The sequence below is a fragment of the Podarcis muralis genome, chromosome 2, assembly GCF_964188315.1.
Source record: "Podarcis muralis chromosome 2, rPodMur119.hap1.1, whole genome shotgun sequence".
In the NCBI taxonomy this organism is placed as follows: domain Eukaryota; kingdom Metazoa; phylum Chordata; class Lepidosauria; order Squamata; family Lacertidae; genus Podarcis; species Podarcis muralis.
Window position 1 is genome coordinate 77,297,526 of NC_135656.1, and position 25,083 is coordinate 77,322,608.

General features: G+C 44.0%; 2 protein-coding genes across 3 annotated transcripts in view; one reads left to right on the forward strand and one right to left on the reverse strand.

Annotated features, from left to right (window-relative positions):
* The window catches only part of TAMM41 (TAM41 mitochondrial translocator assembly and maintenance homolog), a 137,196-nt gene extending 114,959 nt beyond the window's left edge, over window positions 1-22,237 (reverse strand). Inside the window, exons 1-2 of the mRNA XM_077924834.1 lie at window positions 22,101-22,237; window positions 6,071-6,132 (exon numbers count right to left, since the gene is read on the reverse strand). The gene's annotated coding sequence lies outside the window, so the exon portion shown is untranslated. The remainder of the gene's footprint in view (window positions 1-6,070; window positions 6,133-22,100) is intronic.
* SYN2 (synapsin II) overlaps window positions 21,313-25,083 on the forward strand; it is a 151,607-nt gene continuing 147,836 nt past the window's right edge. Inside the window, exon 1 of one of the 2 annotated variants that reach the window (XM_077924832.1) lies at window positions 21,313-21,368. In XM_077924832.1, the coding sequence (XP_077780958.1) occupies window positions 21,328-21,368 (41 nt within the window). In that variant the 5' untranslated portion in view covers window positions 21,313-21,327. Of the gene's footprint in view, window positions 21,369-22,305; window positions 23,091-25,083 lie in introns of those variants that run through there. The other variant, XM_028718898.2, reaches the window with a different exon arrangement.

Below are 25,083 nucleotides of genomic sequence, written 5' to 3' on the forward strand. Positions count from 1 at the left end.
GGCACATAGCCTGACAACAAAGTGAGGAGTAAAGAACAATGACCCGATCCAGAATACACCAAAACAGCATAAGTAGGGTGTCCTCTTCATGACTGAAACCGAAAATGTACTTTTGGCATTTTTTATTTATTCATGCTTTACATTAAATAGGCTTGAGGTATTTTGGGCAGGTTTTCCCAAGTCATGCCATTCAATTACATAAACTCAGAAAGACTGAAGGATTGCCAGGTCCTTAGTTCCTTAATAACAGACAAGCAACACTTGTATATTTTCTATACCTTTTCAACTGCCCTGATGGAGCACAGAAAGTAATTCTTCTTCTTTTTTCTATAATGGTACATTCTAATGCTCAATATTCTGTTTAGGCCAAGGCCACTGAGGAGGCAATTCTGTACTCCTGATATGTTGGCCGTAGGTGTTGCTTTGGGATAGTGTGGAAGCCCTACTGCACCTGTTATCTCTTGAGAGACACTGGAGTTCACTAATGCTATCATATGTGAGTTATGCAATATTGCAGATGGAAGCTTTGCAATCACTGTGGACTAATAATATATCTCTTGTTTTCACATATAAATAATAAAATTACTACTACTACTACTACTACTACTACTACTACTGAATCACCACAGTTCTAGCTCTGTGTGATACATGTATGATGTTGCCCTTTCATGTAGGATCTTTTGGTGAATTTTCATTGCAGTATTCATGTTTTGGTTTCTTCCAAATTAGCTGTTAATTTAGTAAGAGTATAATTCCTCATAGGGCATAGTTGTATTGCTGTACTGGCTTTTGTCACTGTACACCTAAGGGAGGCCCAAGGGTGACCTCCTGTGCAAAATGCTATAAAATCAAGGAATTAACTCTTGGAGGATATCTCCCAACTAAATCTTTCAACATGACAATAACCTTCCCCCCCCCCCCCCTGGTATTCCTATTCTTTGCATAGCAGTACTCCTAAATCTCCTGTATGGCAGTGCTGTGTTGCACCAAATGCATGGGGTAAGGTGTTATAATACTTTCAGTTTTATAACAGCATTATGCTCTCAGTCTGCCTCTTCAATCCTATCGTGGCCTGCTGAAAAAGCAATTAATGTGCTTATAGACTGCCACTACATTTTCTTTCTCTTCCTACATATTTTCTGACAAATATTTTAATTCACTGGCATCACATCATGTACACAATGAGAAGAGGAAGGCAAGTAATAGTTTAGATTTGTTGCTCCAGGCTCTCTGCAAACTCAGCAAAAATGTGTCTATATTCTCCATAGTTTAATTCTTATGTCCTGTAATGTTTATTTTAAGCACATCCGGAGACTGCTTTTGGGATTTTTCAAAAGTAGAACAGTGAAGAATACTTTGGAAACACTTGTCTTACAATGCTATATGCCTGGCAAAATATTTAATTAATGAAGTATATCTTGTCCCAGCAGACAGCTCATTATTCATGCAGATACCTGTCTACTGGATTTGACTTCTAGGTGCTTCAGCTTTAAATCCTCAACAGCATATCAGGTTTCTTTGCAAGCTGTCATAATCTATTGTACATACACCATGTCAACAAGTTTTAATAAGCACTGGGAAGAAGTGCCTTTCCAGTGTGTTTTTTTCCTCAACAAATGAGAAAAGACCTGAAAGACCTGTTGTCTTCCTTGGCAACTGAGGCTTGAGTGAACTTCTTTGACTGCTTTTCACCTGAGTGCTCAAGATTTGATACATTTTTTAAGAAACTGAAGCTGTCACAAAATCATTGTTGCAATAAAACGAAACAGGCCACATTGTATACCAGATGCATCCTAAACTCAATATTTGTAGAACTAGGTGGAGGGGCTTGACTTAGTGCTGAAAACTATAAAGGGATGTTGGCTTAGAAGTCTCTTTGCTGAAAACACAGCATAGCTGTGATGCTGACACTGGAAACAAATTTCTCTTGAGCTCCAAGAGATTCATGTTCAAAAAGTAAATGCATTTAACCATGGTTTGATGGATGATACAGACTCATCTAATGGTTCAGCTGAAGCATAGCCTAGTGACTCTAGATTGTATAGGCTTGACCCAGCGAGTTATCTTCAGGTGCAGAGCAGGGCCAGTCCCCCATTAGGTAGAGTGAGGTGACTCACTGCTTTGGGCTGGGCAACTAATTTTGGATGTTGTGAAAGTTGCTTCATTTATTACAGTTGTTGTTGTTACTTCCAGAGAGGTGAAGAGGTGCTTGTGGGATGTTCTGTCTCACATAGCAAAATACCTAGACTGATATTGAGAACTATATATTTTGATTAAGGAAGGGTATGCAACATTGGTCACTCTGTCTCATGTGGCAAAATGTTTTGGGCCAGGCCTTGTGCAGACAGTAAGGACTAGTTATGATGACTATGTCCTACCTCAACTGTTAGAGGCAGAATATCTCTGAATGCCAGTTATTGGGACTCACAAGTGGAGGAGAGTGTTTCCCCCCCACTCAAGCCTGCTTGTGGGCATCCCATCTGGTTGGCCTCTGTGTGAACAGGATGCTGGGTCTGTCTGACCCAGTGGGGTTCTTCTTACATTCTTAACGTGATGCTAGGATGTCTTTGGATTGGCTACGACTCTCATAATTACTGGGAGCCTGGCCTTCTGCCTTGGCCTTCTGCCTGCTGCACTTCACATTCCACCCCAGTCTTGACTTCAGGGGCTCAGGGCTAGAGAGCACATCCTCCAGATCACGATTTTTACATGCTCAACTATTGTCCTAATCTGGCCCTGGTATTGGGGAGCCTATGCTGGGCTAGAGATGTTGCAAACATTCAATCAAGGGTGCTTGCAAAATCAAGAACCACTTGTTGAAACACTCATGAGTTGGATTAAGGAGAGTGGGGCCCTGCTCATCTTGATCATGCAAGGTGCCTACACTTGTGTCCCAAAGACCCAGACAGAAATATTTATTGTTCGATAATAAGGAAATTATTGCTTTAGCCTTTCCTCACTCAACATATCTGTACCTATCTTCAAAAACAGCTTTCAAGGCCTATGGCTTTTATGACATATGTAGCATATAGCAGACGGTTAGAACTAAAATAAGCAATAAATAATAATAGAGGTCTTTAGTATTATAGCACTTAGGAATGTTTGAATGTTCAGTAATACTAAGTGTGGTGTACCCATAGGTGCAGCTGTTGCCCTTTATGAGCATTCAGAGGGCGGCACTACACACTTTGCATTATTTTTAATAGGTTTGTACAGTAGAATGACCCTTGACAACTGAGGAAATCCTGATGCGGTACATATTATGCATACGCTCTTGTGAAGACTGTGACAGATTTTGCAATCCACATATTCTGAGCACACACGATGCTGCTTCTTATAGCCATGCTTCTATTTACAGGATTTAAATTGCCTGGAGTTGTGGAAACAGGGAACCATCTGTCAGAACATGCTTTTGTGAATTTATTGTGTTCATGCTATAACAGAAAGTGACTTAGGAAGCACATATCTCATATAATGCAAGCTACAATTCACTTCCTGTGTATTGAAACTGACACTTAAAAGCTCAGTGTGGCTTAAGAATGATGTGTAATTCAAAAGCAGATTATACTTCTTGTATATGATGGATTATATTTACTGGTTATAGCTTCTAAAGCTCTAAATCTGGTCTTCACCCAGAGTGTGAATGGTTTTCCCCATCCTGTTCTTTAAGGCCAGCCTGGGAAGATGGAAATCATCAGCTCATGGTTATTGGGATTAAAAGATTTGTGGGTCGTTAAAGATGGGGAAACAGTACAGAGGGGAATGGTTAACCTCCCCTCCATAAGCACCTCTGCTTTGATCAAATTTGTAGTCCCCTACAATTGATTCAATGCAAAAAAAAAAAAAAAAAAAGATTGCATGCTTTAATGCTTGATTTCTCATGAATGGCCTGTACATGTGGCATATAGTATGACCATCAAAGAAGACTTTAACTTGATGGTGCAACTATAGAATAGCCTTCTCAGAGAAGCCTATCAGGAAGCATTACTACCATGCCAAATCAAGAAATTTTCATACTCCAAGGTTTTTGGGTGTGTAATATTCTTTTATTGAACAGTATGCCAGGTGTTTTTGGGTGTGCTAGGATTGAATTGTCAGATGGTTTTCTTATTTAGAATAGGAAATGTACAGTCTTCAGAACTGGATGCTCAGTGATCAATCCAGACAAAATGAATTATATATCAGTTCTGCTGAAATCAATGGGATTCATGTTAGTCCTTGCTAATGAAGGCCCATTGATTTCAACAGAACTTACTTGTGACTAAAATGATTTGAATTGGGATAATTGTGTGTTACATTTATAAACAACTAGCAAGGAGTGCCTAGCGCTGCCTGGGTAGTTTTAGAAACCAAAAAATAGTGTGAGTTTTAAAATGGATAGTTCAGTTTGTGAATTTGGACCCACCACATCAAATATAAAGTGAAGTCAACCCACAGTCACATTTTGGTCTAGCATCTTGATTCAAAATGATTTCCAATGTCCAAACATCAGCAAAGATTGCTGCCGCCCCCCGAAAACCCTTGTCCCAGGTTTGGTGATGGTATTTTGAAAGGTGACTGAATCTATGTCAAAAAATGGGCCATGTCACACCCAAGTGATGTTTTGGTCCATCTTGATTCAACATGGTGCCTGGCACCCAAACATCAATGTAGACCCCACCCTCACATCAGGAACACTCGTACTGAGTTTGGCAACAATATTTTGAGAGGTGTCCAAATGTGTTGTAGCATAAGTATTACGGTTTTGAAAAGAATAAATATTAACATTATATGCCTAGTCTGCCTATTCATGCTGCGGATGTTAAGATTTGCAACCAGAGTGTACATTTGAAGTGTAGGAATCATATGTGTTAATTCCCACTTGAGATATTGTAAGAGTGTAAGGCATTTGCCTGCGTCAGATCTGTCTGGCTATTTTTGCAGTAATGTTCCAGTATGTATTAATTGACTTCAGTGTTACTACTCCAGAGTCCTTGCTAGAAGAAATTAAGAGGAACTGCCTGCTGGATTAGAGAAGGGGCACATTTAGTTTAGAATTATGCCTCCAATAGTGGAGTCTAGAATTGCCTTCTACAGTGGCCAGACAAATGGTATAATATGGTTTGGCAAAATACTCTTCTTAAGATGTTGTGGTCTTTCTAGTACATATAGTTACAGGAATCAATAATCACTTGTGTTAAGCTAATGCATAATTGACAGTGCCAGACCTTAGCAGCAGTATTTAGAGTGTTTATGATTTTAAACTCTAAGTCAAATTTTACTAATTTTCTCTAAGTGACCTTTAATATTACTGATTGGAAGCTATTTATGTGTTCTAAAAATTCATCTAATGTTCAAGAAATGGGATTATTATTTCCCCTTTTATAAATATTACTCTCTCCATTCATGGTTGCCTGGAACACAAGGGTTAATATAATCTGCAGTTATAGTAGTCACTGAAGTAGTCACTGAAACAAGTATACCATGAGTAATGGTTGTGGTGATCTATTTTTATGAATGCAGATATACCCTTGGCCATCTGTTAATCAGCTCCTCATTATGCCTTTTAAACATTCATTTTTTGCTTACAATGACATAACTAAGTATCCTTGAAGTTAATCATGTGCAATTCTGTTTAGCTATTCAGTTTCAACTGATTATCTCCTTCATGCGTTCTTTTCTGTGATCTATGGAACTAGAGCAGCAGTAAACTGATTTCTCTGCTCCTCTTCCAAAAGAAGATTATTGCTACAGCCAGAGTGGCTCCATGGCAAATCCAGACAGAGAGCCATGCAAAATGGTGAAGGTATAATTGTGAAAGGTTCTTTCACATGTACTAAATACTGCATGACTACAGTTCTTTGTTCAGCTGTTAATAACATATGTCACAAATCAAAAGGAAAGTTGAAGGTAGCAAAGTTGTAAGGAGCATTGATTGAAATATGATGCCACACTTACATTGTTGCTTCTCCAAGTACAAATCGTTAACCCAATCTAGCTAGAGAGCATGCATGTACTAAAGCAGGCATTTTATCCCAAGCTGGATGAGGAAACCTGTGTGCTATAGACAGAGTTAACATTTCCTACTCACCCAATCCAGTAGCTGGGACTGTGCAATGATATTCCAGAAAATTAGTGGTAGCATCAACCGGTCTGTCAGGATGGAAAGAAAAGAGCTGGATTTAGTCCATTTAATCAGACCCCTGATTAGCATGGTTGTGCATAGCCCTAACTACTGTAATCACTTCAGGAAAATTCCAAAGCATTTTGAAATCTGTCTTAATGATTTGCACCTGGATGACAATAGTATTCCAGACTCTTTTTAATGTACGTCAGTTTTATATCAGAACTTTGGGGGAAGGCTTCTGAATAAGCGGATTTTTAAAAATAATTAGGATATGTTCATTACACATTCTCCTTGTTCAAATTAGTGCAAGAAACAAAACAACACAATAATATTAGCATTAATTCTGAAATAAGTGATAAAGAGCCTATCTGTCCATATGTTAAAAGTCATAAACAGAAGCATTTGTTAAGAAGAAGAAGAATATTTTGTCAGGCGACTATATCTTACACCAATAGTGTACTTTTGGACCAACATAACGTTGCCAGTCATCAGAAGCTGTTGCCACCATCTAGTTGCATCTTTACATAGCATTTGTGGAATTGAAATCATGGTAGCTAGGAGAAAAAGTACCTGCAGAAATTGACCCAAGGCCTAGAATCTGAATGTTAACTTGACCAAGTAGAACACTCATTGTGGAACAGAATACAGACACCAGTCAGTAACTAACCTGACTCCTTTCTCTATTCCTCTATGCAGTGATATTGATTTGGCTGGATAGAAGGTGGGTGACGCAATTACATATACTTGATATAGGAAATGAGCCAATTGAGCCAAAGTTAAGCACTTTGAAATTCAGTTGAGTTTAGTGAGTTATAAAGTTAAGAAGGTGCTCAGTTCCCATTCAAATCAGTGGAAATTGTGTTTAATTTGTGCTAGATTGTGCCAGTGATGTTACATAATTGGGATGTTGTTGTGGGGGAGTTGTTGCTGCTGCTGGGTTTTTGTATCTTTATTATAGATCTTGTTGTGATTTATCTGGAAATCGTTCGGTCTGGTTGTGTATTTTGTAACATTTAATTTATTGTTTATGGCTACTTTTGTTATGTTGTAGTTATGCATTTTTTCATGTTGTAATCCACCTTGAGCATGGTTTGAACTGTAGAAAGGCAGCATACAAATAAAATTATGCCTGTATGTACAGTGGTACCTTGGTTCTCGAACTTAATCTGTTCAATACCCAAAACCATTCGAAAACCAAGGCATGGCTTCCAATTGGCTGCAGGAGCTTCCTGCACTCAAGCAGAAGCTGCACGGACGTTCGGCTTACTTCCGGGTTTGAGGCATTCGGGAGCCAATTAGTTCGACAACTAAGTCATTTGAGAACCAAGGTACCACTGTATGTACAGTGGTACTTCGGGTTACATACGCTTCAGGTTACAGACTCCGCTAACCCAGAAATAGTTAAGAACTTTGCTTCAGGATGAGAACAGAAATCGTGCTCCGGCGGCATGGCGGCAGCAGGAGGCCCCATTAGCTAAAGTGGTGCTTCAGGTTAGGAACAGTTTCAGGTTAAGAACGGACCTCCGGAACGAATTAAGTACTTAACCTGAGGTACCACTTTATGTATTTAAACTTCCACAGGTAAAAACTACAGTTCAGAAATTAGAGCCTTAACACCTGTCTACTTCTGGAAGTATAATAAGCATATATAGCCATGCCTAAAATTGGGTGAATTAAGTAGCTAAGAATCTAATTGGTACTTAGCCAATGGAAATTACATAATAGGTAGCTACCTAATAGGAAACAGCATTTAAATACAGTTCCCAATTATGTATCACTTTGCCTTTATTTTTTTGCTTTGATAAGTAATAGTGTTTAAAGTAAAGGTCTGATAATATTCTTCATATTTATGGTTCAGAAAAAATACATTTTCTTTCCAGAAAGACACACAAGCAAGTCAAATTAATTTTTAGAATTGAAAGAAAATTATTAAGTAATGCAGAAGCAAAGCGTCAGAGGAAATGACCCAGGAGAAAATAAAAGGCTTATTGAAAAAAGTAATCTGGCATTTGAATAAACTTAATGTGCTTCTATTCACTTTAGAGCTTTTGTGGAGTATAATGCATGAGGGGGAAATTGTGTGGAAAAAATAATGTATGAAATACAAAACAGACTATAATGAATTGAGCATTTTATCTTAACATATAAGGACATTGCTTCAGAGGCAGGTGCTGTAGCACAGTGTTGCTCACATATGGAGAATAACCTCATACAGTTGCCAAGGTAATTGTTGGGCTTTTAAGAATATAAGATGAGCCCTTTGGGTCAGGCCAGTGGCCCACCTGGTCCAGCATCCTGTTCTGAGAGTGGCTGACCAGAAGCCCATGGAAAACCTGCAAGCCAGACATGAGCAAAATAGCACTCTGTCCACCTTTGATTTCCAGCAAATGGTATTCAGAGGCACAATGCATCTTACAGTGGATGTAGAACACAGCCATCATGGCTTGTAGCGGCTGATAGCCTTGTCTTCCATCTGCATGACAAGACAGATGTGAAGATACATCTCCATTCATACTATGAACCTTTTAAGAGGCCCTGGTTCTCCACATGGAAGCAAAGGATAGGAGAGTTGGATTGGAGGCAGAGGCTAAAAGACCTCAGTTCACATGCAGTCATTGCCAGAGCTGGAGCTGTCCTTGGTGCTGTAACAACTGACTTATCATGGTGCCGCAGATTTCCTTGCATCTTTTCAACATAAGTATACCTTCAGTGCTATGTGGAAAAACTCTTAGTAACTCTTAGTAACATCAACCATAATTATAGAACTCTTATTAACATCAACCATAATTCAAGAGATTAACATAGCTACACCTCTGAAAATTGCTACAGTGGAAGGCACCAGAGTTAGCCATATGGAGTGGGTATCCATCACTGAATAATCTCTAAGTTTTTAAGGTGCCAGGAGACTAATACAGTTACCCTTCTGGAAATAATAAGTTTACACCTTCATTTGGTGATTTTGCACTCACTGCCTACTGACACTGATGTGTAACTCAGTCATGTGAAAGGCTCTAATGCATGTTTAGCTTTGAGACACTAGAGGACCTCCTGTCTTTAGACTTATGTGTGACCTAAGACCAGTTGAGGTTTATATACAGGATGCTGCATGAATCTTATTCTGAATCTTTCAAGACCTACTACTAATGAATGAGGTGAACTATTGAGATAATTCTTTTAGTTTTCCTGGGGCATGCAGAAAAGCACATTCCACTAGCTCTTGCCTGGGAGATTACAGGAGTTGAAAAGATAATGACACATGCTGTAAGTAAGGAATTTGGTGGTTGGGATAGTCAAAGAAAATACAGTGGTGCCTCGCAAGACGAAATTAATTCGTTCCGCAAGTCTCTTCGTCTTGCGGTTTTTTCGTCTTGCGATGCACGGTTTCCCATAGGAATGCATTGAAAATCAATTAATGCGTTCCTAGGGAAACCGCCTTCAGACCAGGTCCGGGGACAGTCTGTCCCCGGACCTCTTCTGAAGGCTGGGGGGGGGGGGGAACAAGGGCTTTTCTTCCCACCCCCAGCATTTTAAAAAACCCCGGGACAGCGGAGGACTTCTCCGCTCTCCGAGGCGATTTAAAAGCCCCTGGGAAGGCAGGCAGGGGGGACAAAGACTTTCGCCCCCCGCCCGCCTTCAGAAGGTGTTCCCGCCCCCGCCCCGCTTCGGAACAGCTTTCCGAAGTGGGGCGGCTGGGGCAGGTGTCCCCGCCCCCCCTCCCCACTTCGGAACAGCTTTCCAAAGTGGGGCGGCTGGGGCAGGTGTCCCCGCCCCCCCTCCCCACTTCGGAACAGCTTTCCGAAGTGGGGCGGCTGGGGCAGATGTCCCCGTCCCCCCTCCCCACTTCGGAACAGCTTTCCGAAGTGGGGCGGCTGGGGCAGATGTCCCCGCCCCCCCTCCCCGCTTCGGAACAGCTTTCCGAAGTGGGGCGGCTGGGGCAGATGTCCCCGCCCCCCCTCCCCGCTTCGGAACAGCTTTCCGAAGTGGGGCGGCTGGGGCAGATGTCCCCGCCCCCCCTCCCCGCTTCGGAACAGCTTTCCGAAGTGGGGCGGCTGGGGCAGGTGTCCCCGCCCCCCCTCCCCACTTCGGAACAGCTTTCCAAAGTGGGGCGGCTGGGGCAGGTGTCCCCGCCCCCCTCCCCACTTCGGAACAGCTTTCCGAAGTGGGGCGGCTGGGGCAGATGTCCCCGTCCCCCCTCCCCACTTCGGAACAGCTTTCCGAAGTGGGGCGGCTGGGGCAGATGTCCCCGCCCCCCCTCCCCGCTTCGGAACAGCTTTCCGAAGTGGGGCGGCTGGGGCAGGTGTCCCCGCCCCCCCTCCCCACTTCGGAACAGCTTTCCAAAGTGGGGCGGCTGGGGCAGGTGTCCCCGCCCCCCCTCCCCACTTCGGAACAGCTTTCCGAAGTGGGGCGGCTGGGGCAGGTGTCCCCGCCCCCCCTCCCCACTTCGGAACAGCTTTCCGAAGTGGGGCGGCTGGGGCAGATGTCCCCGTCCCCCCTCCCCACTTCGGAACAGCTTTCCGAAGTGGGGCGGCTGGGGCAGATGTCCCCGCCCCCCCTCCCCGCTTCGGAACAGCTTTCCGAAGTGGGGCGGCTGGGGCAGATGTCCCCGCCCCCCCTCCCCACTTCGGAACAGCTTTCCGAAGTGGGGCGGCTGGGGCAGGTGTCCCCGCCCCCCCTCCCCACTTCGGAACAGCTTTCCGAAGTGGGGCGGCTGGGGCAGATGTCCCCGTCCCCCCTCCCCACTTCGGAACAGCTTTCCGAAGTGGGGCGGCTGGGGCAGATGTCCCCGCCCCCCCTCCCCGCTTCGGAACAGCTTTCCGAAGTGGGGCGGCTGGGGCAGATGTCCCCGCCCCCCCTCCCCGCTTCGGAACAGCTTTCCGAAGTGGGGCGGCTGGGGCAGATGTCCCCGCCCCCCCTCCCCGCTTCGGAACAGCTTTCCGAAGTGGGGCGGCTGGGGCAGGTGTCCCCGCCCCCCCTCCCCACTTCGGAACAGCTTTCCAAAGTGGGGCGGCTGGGGCAGGTGTCCCCGCCCCCCCTCCCCACTTCGGAACAGCTTTCCGAAGTGGGGCGGCTGGGGCAGATGTCCCCGCCCCCCCTCCCCGCTTCGGAACAGCTTTCCGAAGTGGGGCGGCTGGGGCAGATGTCCCCGCCCCCCCTCCCCGCTTCGGAACAGCTTTCCGAAGTGGGGCGGCTGGGGCAGATGTCCCCGCCCCCCCGCCCCGCTTCGGAACAGCTTTCCGAAGTGGGGCGGCTGGGGCAGATGTCCCCGCCCCCCCTCCCCGCTTCGGAACAGCTTTCCGAAGTGGGGCGGCTGGGGCAGATGCCCCCGCCCCCCCTCCCCGCTTCGGAACAGCTTTCCGAAGTGGGGCGGCTGGGGCAGGTGTCCCCGCCCCCCCTCCCCGCTTCGGAACAGCTTTCCGAAGTGGGGCGGCTGGGGCAGGTGTCCCCGCCCCCCCTCCCCACTTCGGAACAGCTTTCCAAAGTGGGGCGGCTGGGGCAGGTGTCCCCGCCCCCCCTCCCCACTTCGGAACAGCTTTCCGAAGTGGGGCGGCTGGGGCAGATGTCCCCGCCCCCCCTCCCCGCTTCGGAACAGCTTTCCGAAGTGGGGCGGCTGGGGCAGATGTCCCCGCCCCCCCTCCCCGCTTCGGAACAGCTTTCCGAAGTGGGGCGGCTGGGGCAGGTGTCCCCACCCCCCCCTTCGGAACAGCGTTTTAAAATGCTGGGGGTCGGGAGCTTCGCTCCGACCCCCAGCATTTTAAAACCTCCCCGGGACAGAGACTTCTCTGCTGTCCCTTGGAGATTTTAAAATGCTGGGGGTCGGCAGCGAACGCTTCGCTCCCGCCCGCCAGCATTTTAAGATCGCCCCCGGCAGGCGGGGGGAAGGCAGGCGGGGGGGAGCAAAGACTTTTGCCCCCCGCCGGCCTTCAGAAGAGGTCCTCTTCTGAAGGCCGGCTGTGGGCGAAAGTCTTTGCTCCCGACCGCCAGCATTTCCCTATGGGCTTTCGTCTTGCGATGCAAGCCCATAGGGAAATTCGTCTTGCGAAGCGCCTCCAAAACAGAAAACCCTTTCGTCTTGCGGGTTTTCCGTCTTGCGAGGCATTCGTCTTGCGGGGTACCACTGTATAAATGTTTAGTTTTCTATAAAGAAGAAATTACTGAAGTGGGGAAATTCTTATGGGTGAACTGGAAAAAGAAATGGCAAATAATAGGAAGAGTATTATTCCCCTATTTCTCAGAGCACAAAGGGAGAATGCCTTGTATCTCTTGCAGTTTTAACTTAAAGTATGTTGTTATAATTGAAACTCAGCCAGGCCTCTGTTGGGAAGCAGTCAACAATAGGTATTGATGAGCTCCTAATTCCTCACTGTTTTCCATTTGAGAAACTAATTATTGTAATATCTCTTTGCAGTCAGTCTTATAAGCAGCTTCCTCATTCAGCTATTCAATTTTCCAAGCCTCTAATGCGACAGAGAAGAAAAATACATAGGGAATATATTCATCTTCTTGAATCTTAAATATTTTTGAGACTTTGAGAGATGTGGCTGCCTTAAGGGTTTTCTTTCCTCCTAAAATAATCTCCATAATTTTTAAAAGAACAGTGCATCTGCTAACATTGATATGGAAATCAATATTTTTCCTGTTTAAAATGGCATTAGTTCAGCTTCTAGAACCATAGGAATAAATAAAACTCACAAATCCCATCATTATCATCAATAATATTAATATATGCAGCAAGTGAGATTTGTTAGCAACCCCAAAGAACAAAAGGACCTCTTTGTTTAGCCAATGTCTAGCATCCCATTTCATGGCTTTTGACTGATACAGTACATCATCTGGCACTGTGGAAAGTTCAGCGTTTAGGATATCAATACATATCCATTGTATGTAAAACATTTGTGAACCAATATAACAGAACTTTCCAAACTGTGTGTTACGACACTTTAGTGTGTCAACTGCATTGTGTAGGTATGTCGTGCAAGCGTTCTCCACACTCCTCCCAGGGCTGGAAAGGGATTAGTTTAACCTCCAGTTTACTAGTAAAACTGAATTACTGTGTCGCAAAATGATGCAAAACTGAATTACTGCATTGTGAAATTATGTATGTCTAAAAAGTGTGGCACCAGCAAGAAAAGTTTGGAAAGCTCTGCAATAGTATATTCTGGTGTAATCTGTGAGGCAGAAACAGAGCTCTGTGCACCACTGCCAGATTAGAAAGCAAAGTATAAAAGATGCAGCACACAGGATTGTGTCTGTGTCTGTCTGCCTCTCTCACACACAGAGAGATTCCAACCCTGGATCTGCATTTGTAGTGCTGAATGGTTGTGTCAGCCTGCTTTGACAATGCTCCCAACTGTGTGGGTGCATGGATTAAATGCAGGCCCCTAATTTTTTCTCCCTGTTTGTTGGGAAGGAAAGTAGTTGATTTTGGTATAATTAACTATATTGATAACAGAAATGCACCCATAGAGGCACAAACATTCTGTGCCAATGCAGGAGGTCCAATTAACTCACTAAGGCGACTTACCTGGGAGTAAGGCCCATTGAATTAAAGAGAACTTATTTCTGAGCATTGGTTAGGATGCACCTGTAATTTATTTCTTAAATGTATAACCCACACCTTCAGTGTCAATTGGCATTTCCTGAGTGGCTTACAAGCAAAATAAAAAAGTGCTACAAAACATCCACACAACTATAACAACACCAACAACAATAGTAGAGAAACCAAAATACAACAAATCTGCCAGTGAAAACAGAAGCTGACAACAGCATAAAAGGGCTTAACAACATTAAAGTTATGTTAAAAGACGAGGAAAATGTGAACCTATTTATCTTGCACTGGGAATGACAATAAAGTAGGTACAGTTAAGCCTCCCTTAGAACTTCTTGCATGGCACCACCATCAGAAAAGCTCTTTTTACAGCTGCCACCTATTTTATTTCCAGCGGTGAAAGTACCCAAAGGAGATCTTCAGATGAAAATAAAATTCTGCTTGGCTGGATTGGTATCTGATAAGATGGTTCAACAGATACCAGCCTCCCAAAACTTGACAACTTTATTTATTTATGTAAAATATGTATATTTCTTTAAAGAATTTATACATCATTTAACTAATCTTCTCTAAGCAGTTTACAAGGATACAATACAAAAAATAAAAATCAGTTAAAATTGTATGATTAAACTTCAATTAAAATGCCTGCTGGAATAAAACATTATTCAGTAGGTGCTGGAGATTCAGTAGGGTGGGGACCTGTCTGACCTCAAGTGAAGGGTATTTGCATAAAAATGGACCCACATTACCAAACACATAGCTTCGGGTGGATCCGAGCCCTGCATCTGATCCATGGGGGAGCGTTAACAGTGACTCCACTGAATACCTGAGTGATTGGAGAGGGATATAAGGAATCAGATGGTCCTTGGGGTATCCTTGACCCAAACTGTCATAGGCCTGGTAAATTAATACAAGAACCTTGTAGCACATACACAACCAGGACTAACTTTTGAACACCAGTTATGTGCTAGCAGTAGTCTGTCCCCATAATCAGTCTAGCTACAGCATTTTACACCTGCTGGAGCCTCTGAACCAGGCCCAACGATCGCCTCACACAGAGTGCATATGCCATCCTATAACCATTTTAGCTTGCAACGAAGATAAAGCAAAGCTAAGATACATACAATAAATCAATTAAATATTTCACAACAGTATAAAAAATGCAACACAGTTTAATACCTAAACATAAAATTTATTTATGAAATGCATGCCCCCCCCCCCATTATCACATGTGTTATAATGGTTAAGGTCTGGTTCAGTCTAATATTGTGTGACAAGTTCCGGCTCAGACTAACATTTCAGACTATGCGTGAAATGTTTTATACTGTACAAGCTTGTTCCATAGCTCTCTTGTGAAATGGAATGGTTTGGAAGAACAAGAGTTCTAAGACTCTTAACCAAGAAAATATTAATTCATGCTGTTACTTCTCCAAGATGTGGGGTTGACCCTAAGTCCAAATTGAATATCAGGTTGAAGTATTAACTGTGAAATCTGAAATTGACTTTGGAATATGGGTGAAACCTGAACTTATAATAGCATTAATTAAGAATTTCCCAAGACTTCTAACATGCCTCTATCAGCAAAGTCTCCTATATCAACATTTTCCTTATTTCTCCTTAAATAAGACCATTATGCAGTGTCAGGGATAGCAGTTTTGTGGTATGATCAGATCCTGGCTCAAGGGAAATTGTTCTGGCATTGCATTGAAGTCGGACCCATTTAACTCCAGTTCTGTAAACTCCAGTAATGAAGGATTATATTATACACTATCAACTCTGGGTTTCATTTGACAATTCTCATCTGGTGCTCATTTTCATCAGAAGGGTGGGATATTAATGTTTTAATTATACGTTTTCCCCAACATGCATTATGGGTAGTTAAGTTTTTTTAAAAAAACATTAACATAATATACTCTTTTCACTTGTTAAAATGTCTTGGGAAATTAAAACTAAACCTGTATCAATAAATAATTCAGGTTTACGGTTCAGCTACTGCTTTCCTTTCAAATTCTTTGTTGACTTGCAACCATATTGTAACTTATCTAAATTTCACAGTCCGTTATTATTTTGTGCAAACTAAAGCAACAATTAATTAGAACAACTTGTGCGCACATAAGTTTGTTGTCAAATCATTATTATGAATCCATTAATTCAGATAACAAGTTAATGCACAAAACAAGCTTGAATGAGTTTTAATTCCACATGATTAGCTCTCATTTGGTACATTGCTATGAACTCTACAGTTTTTTTTGTGAGCAGAGAGTTACCTCTTGCTGTGTGCAATTGAAATCCAAACCTTTGGGGATTATCATACAATGTATGGAATCTATAACAAAATGTTGCAGTGTAGAGTGCTCCTTTTCATTGTATCTGACAAAATGCTTAATATTCTTTCCCTCTCCTCAGGAGTCCCCCCCCCCAAGAATTTTTGTACATCTGTAATCCTTTGGATCTCCCATACCTTGTAATACCCTTGTGTGGATGGTGCTAATTTAGTAAAGGTACTAATTTGGATATGTAATGATTGTCACCAACCCCAAACTTAAGAAATTGCTGGAATAATTTACTTTAACAGAAAATGTAATCAGTTGTACATTTTGCATACACTTGTGGTGTGCTATCACTGAACATTTTTTAATGTAGCCCAAAAGGAATATTTTCATTGCAGTCTTATTTACTAGCATTTGGAGATGCTTGATTAAAACTTAAGAAACTCATCAAAATAGGATTTACTAGGTGAAAGAGAGATCCCTAAATGTGATGTTACATATACATGAAAAATTACAAGACAACCTACTTTGACTAGGAAAGACAATAAATTTTTGAAGAAAGATACATGGGAGTATAACTGTCTTAGTTTGGCCAGCATATAGGTTACAACACTGCAGCTAGTAGCCTTATTAGCTTTCAGGATGTGGTTAAAAACATCATAAAACACCAGTGTTGGCTTTTATCTTATTAAGCCAGGCATAGGCAAACTCGGCCCTCCAGATGTTTTGGGACTACAGTTCCCATCATCCCTAGCTAACAGGACCAATGGTCAGAGATGATGGGACTTGTAGTCCCAAAACATCTGGAGGGCCAAGTTTGCCTATGCCTGTATTAAGCCAAAATCGGCACTGTAGCTTCAGAACAAATGAACAAGAAACATTATGTTCCACTGTGTAGCACCATGGACAGCACCCAATCACATCAAAATGTATGCTTATATTTCTTTAGTTGTTCCTATTCTTTTCTAAAATAGAATAATTATTAATATGATTTATTTATTAAATTTCTATCCTGCCATTTCTCCCAAAAGAGTCCAGGGTGGCAAATGACAAAACAGCAGAACAAAAAAATAAATTAAACAATATAAAAAGGTTAAAAATATTTAAATAATAATTTAAAATAGGATATTTATTAATAATATCGTTATATTTTCTATTACTCCTATATTAAATTAAAAATCAGAAAACAAATTACTAGAATATGTGGATTGTGTCCAATTCAGGTTTATACAAAGTAGAGCCACTGAAATTAGTGAGCTTCAGTCACATCCATTTAATTAAATGAGTCTATTTTCATGCAGTTCTGTATAACTAAATATATATGACCTTCTTAACGGCTTATTATGTACACACTGGTATGATCCTGCAAAGTATTTCCTGTGTTCTTATTGTGAAGGAAATGCTTGTTCTTTGAAGTAGGCTAGCATTTACCTATTTAGAAAGCCCTTCTTCAGAACTAACAGCAACAATAACCCAAATTGTTGTCCTGCATAGATGGAATTAATGTTTGGTAATATTGTTTCTGGCCTTAGAAAACCTGCCTTATATGGAGTCATACTACTGGTCTACCTAGCTCAGCATTGCCCTACGCTGATTTGCAGTGGCTCCCAAGGCTGCAAATGATAGTACTTCTCTTTTCTACCTGGAGATACTGGGGTTGAACCTGACTTTTGCTATTACATGCACAGAATGTATTTAGCCCTTCCCAAATATGGGAATGTATACCTAAGTACAGTGGTACCTCGGGTTACATATGCTTCAGGATACAGACGCTTCAGGTTACAGACTCCACTAACCTAGAAATAGTACCTCGGGTTAAGAAATTTGCTTCAGGATGAGAACAGAAATTGCGCAGCAGCGGGAGGCCCCATTAGCTAAAGTGGTGCTTCAGGTTAAGAGCAGTTTCAGGTTAAGAATGGACCTCCAGAACAAATTAAGTTCTTAACCCAAGGTACCACTGTACCGCAATAATTAGGTTGAGAAAATAATAATATTGAGTCATTGTGTAGGAGTGGTTAGACTGTCAGAATATAAATGAGGAGTTCAATCTATACTCAGCTGGGTGACTTTGGACCAGTCATTGTCTTTCAGCCTATCATATCACAAAGAATTGTTATGACAAAAGGGTGAGTCATATACACTGCCCTAAGCATGGGGTAAAAATAATAAATAATTGTCAAACAGCAGAATTGAGAAACTTCTGTGAGTAGACATGTTCTCCATCACACATCTTCTATTTCACAGTGGTCTTGCACAAAATCTCCTGGAACACCTCCCAAGAAGTTCGGCTCTTTCTTTGCGTTATGATTGAATCAGTTCTCAGGTCTTTGCCTTGCTATTCTTTGGGTCCCCTGCAAGTGGTTGCTGGCACTCTGTAACTGCACTGAAGGCCTTCTTCTCCATTAACTATGAGGCTGTGGCAGACTTACAACTCTGATGAGGCTAGCTGATTCCCCAAATCACCTCCAAACTTTGCTAATTTCCGCTTCCAAATAAACTTAACAGTTTTGTTGGGTGGAAAGTGGCACAGCTGGTTCAAATAACAGACTCAAATATAAACCTTAATGAATTAAAATTGTAACTATACATTCTGCCACACATCTGCACCTGATGTGCGGTAAACTCAAATCCTCATTTTGACTTGATCAGATGATTCAGATATGCAAGTTACACCAGTTTAGTCATTTGAACAGAAAGAAGACAACAAAGCAGGCTTGCACTAACAAAAATGTTAGCATACTAGCAGTGATCGCTGGAGTAAAATGTCAGCTGGAGACCAGTTCTCTACCCTCAGAAATACTAATAGAGTTGTTGATGGTGACTGATCAACCTGAAAGTGAATTGCAAGGAATATACACCACCATACAGAACCCAAGACTGATTGATTCTGATTGGCTCTTTGGGTGGATTCACATTTACCATATGGTTATTGCTTTAAAATTCTTCCTGTATTCGTTTTAATTACATGCAGAGCTAGTTGTTTATAGAGTCTGGCTGGTGCTGCATCATAATCAAATGGGTCAATAGACATTGATAGCTGACATGCTGTCTTAGGAAAAGCATATTTACTTCACACTGTGTAGCATCAACAAATGTCCAGTGAACGCTATGTGGCCTGTAAAGTATTTTTGGGCCAAAAAGTTATTTTCATTGTGATAACCATAGTTTTTGCTTCTTCTTCTTTTCTTGAACATTTTCTTGATATCCAGGTGCATCCATCTTGGCTGCCAGTCCTGGAAGATCTGCTCCCAGTTATTATATGGCTGCCCTTATGGATCAGGTAAGCAAGGTTTTCCAGAAGGAAAAATAAGAATAGTGGACTGGAAAATTGTGAAAACGTAGTTATAAATTATGGCTTAAAATCATTAAGTAACCCCACATTTTCTGTTTATCCAGCCTTTTTAAATAGGTTTGTCTCCTTGAATTTGATATTGTGTGCTTGCAGTAACAAAGTGCTTGGTCATCTTGGCTCGCTGTGTTACAATGTCCATTCACTATGTCATATATAACCAGCAACCCACCAACTCCCCCAGCACAGTACTTGGCTGCAGATGTCTTCAGACTGCAGTCTCACATTCATTCCTTTGCCAAGCTCTCAATTTTGATCAGGAATTTATAGCTAAGTATGAGATTCTGGTACCCTCAGCTAGGAATCTAACAATAGAAACATAGTGATAGATGGGATTTACCAGTTTTCACTATATAAACCTGTGTCATATTGCTATTTGTATTTTTTCCTTACAGATATCTGAAGGGAACATTTGAAATGTAATTCTTGAGTGAAAACAAACAAACAAACAAACAAAAAATCATTCATTTAGCATCTGGTGGAGCTAAATATTTCATACAAAGAACTGTGTTATTGTGCAGCCTAAATAATAAATGGTTGCTATGTTTGCTTTAATGGCTCACATATTACTCTGGCATAAAATTATCTTTCAAAATGTTGCATATTATGCAGGCGATTTTACTATGTCCATTTTTATGCTATACTCAGTCACCTTAACTGTGTATGAACTGTTTTATTCCCACATTTGCAATGACCACTAATTTTTAGCAAACCAAAATTGATGATTTATCATATTGTTGTTTGCATCCCAATTTCTGAGTGGCAAAAGACTCCAGGGGTTCCAGCATTTACCCAATTTCAGTGGAATGAAGGTCAATGGTGTCTTTAGGATATACAATTTAATTTACAGGTCTATCTATCTCCCCTGAGCAAGGGGAAGGGGGCACAGCATCAACACTCCAACAAACCTTGTCTCCTTATTAGGCTTCTGGAGTGAAAAGCCTGTGTCTTGTCAGCTCCCATTGTCACTCAGTCTCTCACACAAACCAGCTCTCCTATTGTTCTGCTTACAAAATGATGTTGTATCTAGTCAGGTGAAAAAGTGGGGGAAATGCCCACCCCCTGCTGGAGAGCACCAACACTTGGCTGCTGCTATGGCAACATGACCAACCCTTCACTTATGGAGATAGGTTGTTGAACTGGCCATCAGCTTGAGGAAAATGCACTTTACCCCTTCCATGTCCTCCTGTTCTCTCTCATTCTCTTTGTGTTATTCCTTAGTGAGCCTATCATTTAAAAGTGATTGCCCATGCACATACAGAAAAGCACTATTTCAAGTCTCACCCATGAGGCACATTGAAGCAGGCAGCTGCCTCAGGCAGCAGAACCCCACTGGGGTGGTAACCCCCATGGGCGCCCCACTGGCCACTGGAAAACTGGTGGCAGCGGTGATCTGGTGAGCTCTTGTGAGAACATGCTGCTGCCACTGCCACTTCTCAGTTTTCCGGCAATGGGGTGGGCCGATAAGCATCATCCTCGCTTCTCCTGTGGTTGTGGTGGGCCACCACTGGAACCGGTGTGTGAGAGGGAAGCCATGCAACCCCCGATTTGGGAGGTTCTTTTGTGGAGTGGCAGCAACCAGGTGAGACATCACCTTATTGTTTTGCCCGGCCACCCCTGCACTAGCTGTACTATTTAAAAATGACACCATTAAATAACATTGAGGTCTCTTCTTCTTCATGAAAGGCCACAGTTACGAAAGTAGAGTTACATGACAGAACTGTATGATTGACAAGGCCGGTCAAAGACGTTTTAGCGCCTGAGGCAAACCACAAAATGGTGAGTGAAGATGTACACTAGGAACAAGGAGGGAATAAAGATCTATAGTGGGATCTGCTGCCCCTGTGGATCCTGCTGCCTGAGGTGGTCTCAGCACTTTGCCTTGTAGGTGGGCCGGCCCTGCCTCATGCTGATGGTGCCACACATCAAAAAAATGTACCAGAGAACATCCCGTTCCCATGACAGCAAATGCTCTGCAGTGAAGCGTGGCTGGTGTAAAGGGCTTTCCTTACCAAATGGCTGGAGGGAGGTTGCAGCGGTCTGGTGAGAAGTGGGAATGCTCCCCCTGTTTTTTCTTGCAGCTTTTTTTTCTTGCAGGTAGGTTTTGTTTTTTTCAGCTGTAAATGAAGCCTTCCCTAGGAATTTCTCCCTTGGCAAGGCATGCACAGAAGAACTGGCCTGGCTAGCCGCCTCAGCGGCAACAGTGGAACCCAAGGCGGCGGCTTGGCAAGGCCGAGCACCTCTTTGGCTGGGCAGTGTGCCCTGGGCAGGCCGGCGAGGCGTGCATGGCAGAACTGGCTTGGCTGGTCACCTCAGCGGCAACAGAGGAGCCCAAGGCGGCGGCTTAGCACGGCCAAGTGCCTCCTCGGCTGGGCAGGGCGCTCTGGGCAGGCCGGCGAGCGGCACACGGCAGAACTGGCCTGCCTGGCCGTCTCAGAGCAAGGCTGGGACCAGGCGCCTTGGGGGGGTGGGGTGGGCAGCCACTGGGCACCTCGTTTGAGCATTGTGCACTGGGTGGGCCTCTCGACAGCCCGCCAATCCCAGGAGCGCACGAGGGCAGAGCCAGCCGGCTGCCTCAGCTACTGGTGCCCCTAGTGCCTATAGATAAGATGGCCCTGAAGGAGGGAATAAATATCTATACAGAAGTGTGATCTGCTGCCCCTGTGGATCCTGCCGCCTGAGGCGGTTGCCTCACCTTGCCTTGTGGGTGGGCCGGCCCTGCCTCATGCTGATGGTGCCACACGTCCAAAATGTACCTGAGAACGTCGCGTTCCCATGACAGTAAATGCTCTGCAGTGAAGCGTGGCTGGTGTAAAGGGCTTTCCTTACCAAATGGCTGGAGGGAGGTCGCAGCAGCTCCCCGTGGTTTTTCTTGCGGGGAGTTTTTTTCCCAGTTGTAAAGGAAACTTTCCCTAGGAAACTGGCAGCATCTCTCTCTCCCTGAGGTAAAGCACAGATGATGGGAGGGGTTGTTTTGAAGAGGATTTTCCCGTCCTCCGGAGGGCGAGGCGGAGAGGCGGGAGCGGGGGAGACCGGACGGCGAAGGGCTTTCCCGCCGAAATGAGCGCTAGTGGGCGCTGAGCCCTCGAGCGCCGCCGCCGCCCTGTCGGAGGGTCCCCCTTTCATCTCGCCAGTGAAGCGGCTGGGCGTCCTCCGCTGCTCTGCCTGCTCACATTCACAGCAGAAGCAGCGGGCTTGGGCGGCTGCCACCTAGAGACCGGAGGGCGGGAGGAGCGCGGAAGAAGCGGCAGCGGCGGCAAGCAGCGGCAGCAGCAGCAGCCGACGGCTCCAGCGCTGTGCAAGCGAGAGGCAGGCAGCCCTTTCCCTCTTCTGCGCGACCCAGCGAGGAGGCGGCGGCGTGCCGAGCGCCCAGCCAGCCAGGCTTTGTTCCTCCAGCCAGTCTCCTTTCCCCCTTCGTGGCGGCCAAATGATGAACTTTCTGCGGCGCAGGCTTTCGGACAGCAGCTTCATCGCCAACCTGCCCAATGGCTACATGACCGACCTGCAGCGGCCGGAGCCCCAGCAGCCTCCCCCGCCAGCAGCAGCGGCGGCGCCTGCTTCCTCGTCGTCCTCGGCCTCGGCTTCCCCGGCCTCGGAGCGCAGGCAGCCTCAGCCGGCGGCAGCGCCGCCGCCCCAGCAGCCGCCCCAGCAGCAGCAGCAGCAGCAGCAGTCGGTGGGAAGCAGCTTCTTCAGCTCGCTCTCCAATGCTGTGAAGCAGACGGCAGCCTCGGCGGGCTTGGTGGACGCCGGCTCGTCCTCCTCGGCGGCTGCCAAAAAGTTCAAGCTGCTCCTGGTCATCGATGAGCCTCACACGGACTGGTAAGGTGCTCTTTCCTTCCCTCAACCACCCCGCCACCCCCAGCTGCAAAGTGTCCGGATTGGTGCCTCTCCTCACCCCTCCCGGTTCGGAGTGGCAGAAGGCGGGAAAAATGGCAAGCCCTAGTAGGCGCTACAGCCGTGCCTTAGTGCGCTGGAGAAAAGCCCGTAGGCTTCGAAGCAGCGCGGAGAAAATGCTTGTCATGGGCGCCCACTGGGCTGCAGGGAGGACGAGGGGGGACCCGAATGCCGCTGGGTTGAGGCAGCAACAGGGCAGAGAAAAGGGGGGCTGTCTGTGTGCTGAAACGGCAGAGAAAGGGTCACCTCCCAGCTTTACTCTGTATGCAAAAGAAACAACAAAAAACAAAACCCAACCTTCAAGGTGGGGGGAAAAGCCAACGGACCTGCCTGTAGATTGTCACGTGCCGCTATTATGCATGTGCATATTTGGCTGGGAGTACATGTGCTGGGAGCTTCCAGCTGACTGCAGCTTCCTAGCGCGCAACACACTCGGTGAATTTACACCAGTACCATCCCATGGCGGCCTTTGTGTACAGATTCCCTGCAAGGTTTTCGCAGGGGCTGAGGGAAGTGTTCAAACCCTGCAAATGTATCTCTGGTGTTTAGTTACACCAGAGATGGAACCTGTGAGACAAGGCGTGTGAGACTGGTGTGTTCCCAGATACAGTATAAGTTTTAAAACCACTATGTACAATTTGCCTAAATATTGTGAACATGCTCTCTATTTGAACAGAGACAAGCTTTTATCAGATTTGTTCCAAATAGATGAGGGTAACTTCATCAGATCTGGAGTGTTTGGATTTTAGTCCTATTTATCATAGTTGTTTCCACAAACAACAAAATATGAATAGCGACTGCTAGATCACTGGCATGTATCCTGTGTGAAAGCAATTTTATTGTACATTGTTTTGATAAGATATTAAACCTCAGTTTACAAAAGGGACGTGAAAAGGTAAGGTCTTACAACAGCAAAAAAACCCCAACCTGGATGTAAAGTATCAAGAGAAGTTTTCAGTTATCTGATTTTGGAGCTAGACTGTTTTCCTTGAGGCTCTGGAAAATATTTACATAGTGAACTTGGGGAATGATCTGTGAGTACCTGATGCGGCACTATTACTGAAGCTGACAGGTGTGGATCTGATCAGCTATCTAAATGAAAGATGAATGGGAGCTCTATGGAATATAAGGATTTGTAATAAGTATTTTTAAAAAGAAAGAATGTTTATACAGTGTTGTCCATGAGGTCAAATGTGCTGCAGATTATAACACAAACGATTGCTTTGTACAACACTTTAAATAGCATGCCTTTCCTGTGTACCTGACAGCCATGTTTATGTGTCCACTCTAGTCACAAAAGCATATGTTTCAATAAATGTCTTAGTCTTTACAGTACCATGATAATCCAGTGCTATGCATGTCCACTTGGAAATAATCTCCACTGTGGATGGTGGTCCTTGCTTCCTAGTAAGCGTGAATAGGATTATACACAATTACCTTTTAGTAAGGCTGCAAATCTAATCCTACTTACCTGGGAGTATGCTCCATTGAATTCAATAGGACTTACTTCTGAGTAGATTGTTAGGATTATGCCTTTAGTCTCTTTAAACTCAGTGGGGTATACATCAGATTAAACATGCATAGGATCACAGCGCTGTTTTGCTGCAATACACTAACATTCCTGCTACTTTGGATGCTTGTGGTGTGCATGAAAATTAATAGAGGTTTTAAAACAGTGATAAGCACTGAACATACAACTGTTCGCATCTTTCATTTTCTATCTGCCTGCACTGTGTAATATGGTTATTGTGGAAATTAAAGCAAAAACAGTTAATGGTTTAGTATTTGATTAAGATTATCTTGCCTTGGTTTTCCCCCTCTGGTATTATGTGCAAATGATAGTTCTAGATAATGAACTAATACAGCTCACAGCAAGAAATCTTACTTTTTAACTCAAAATGATAGTGTGAATTTAAAG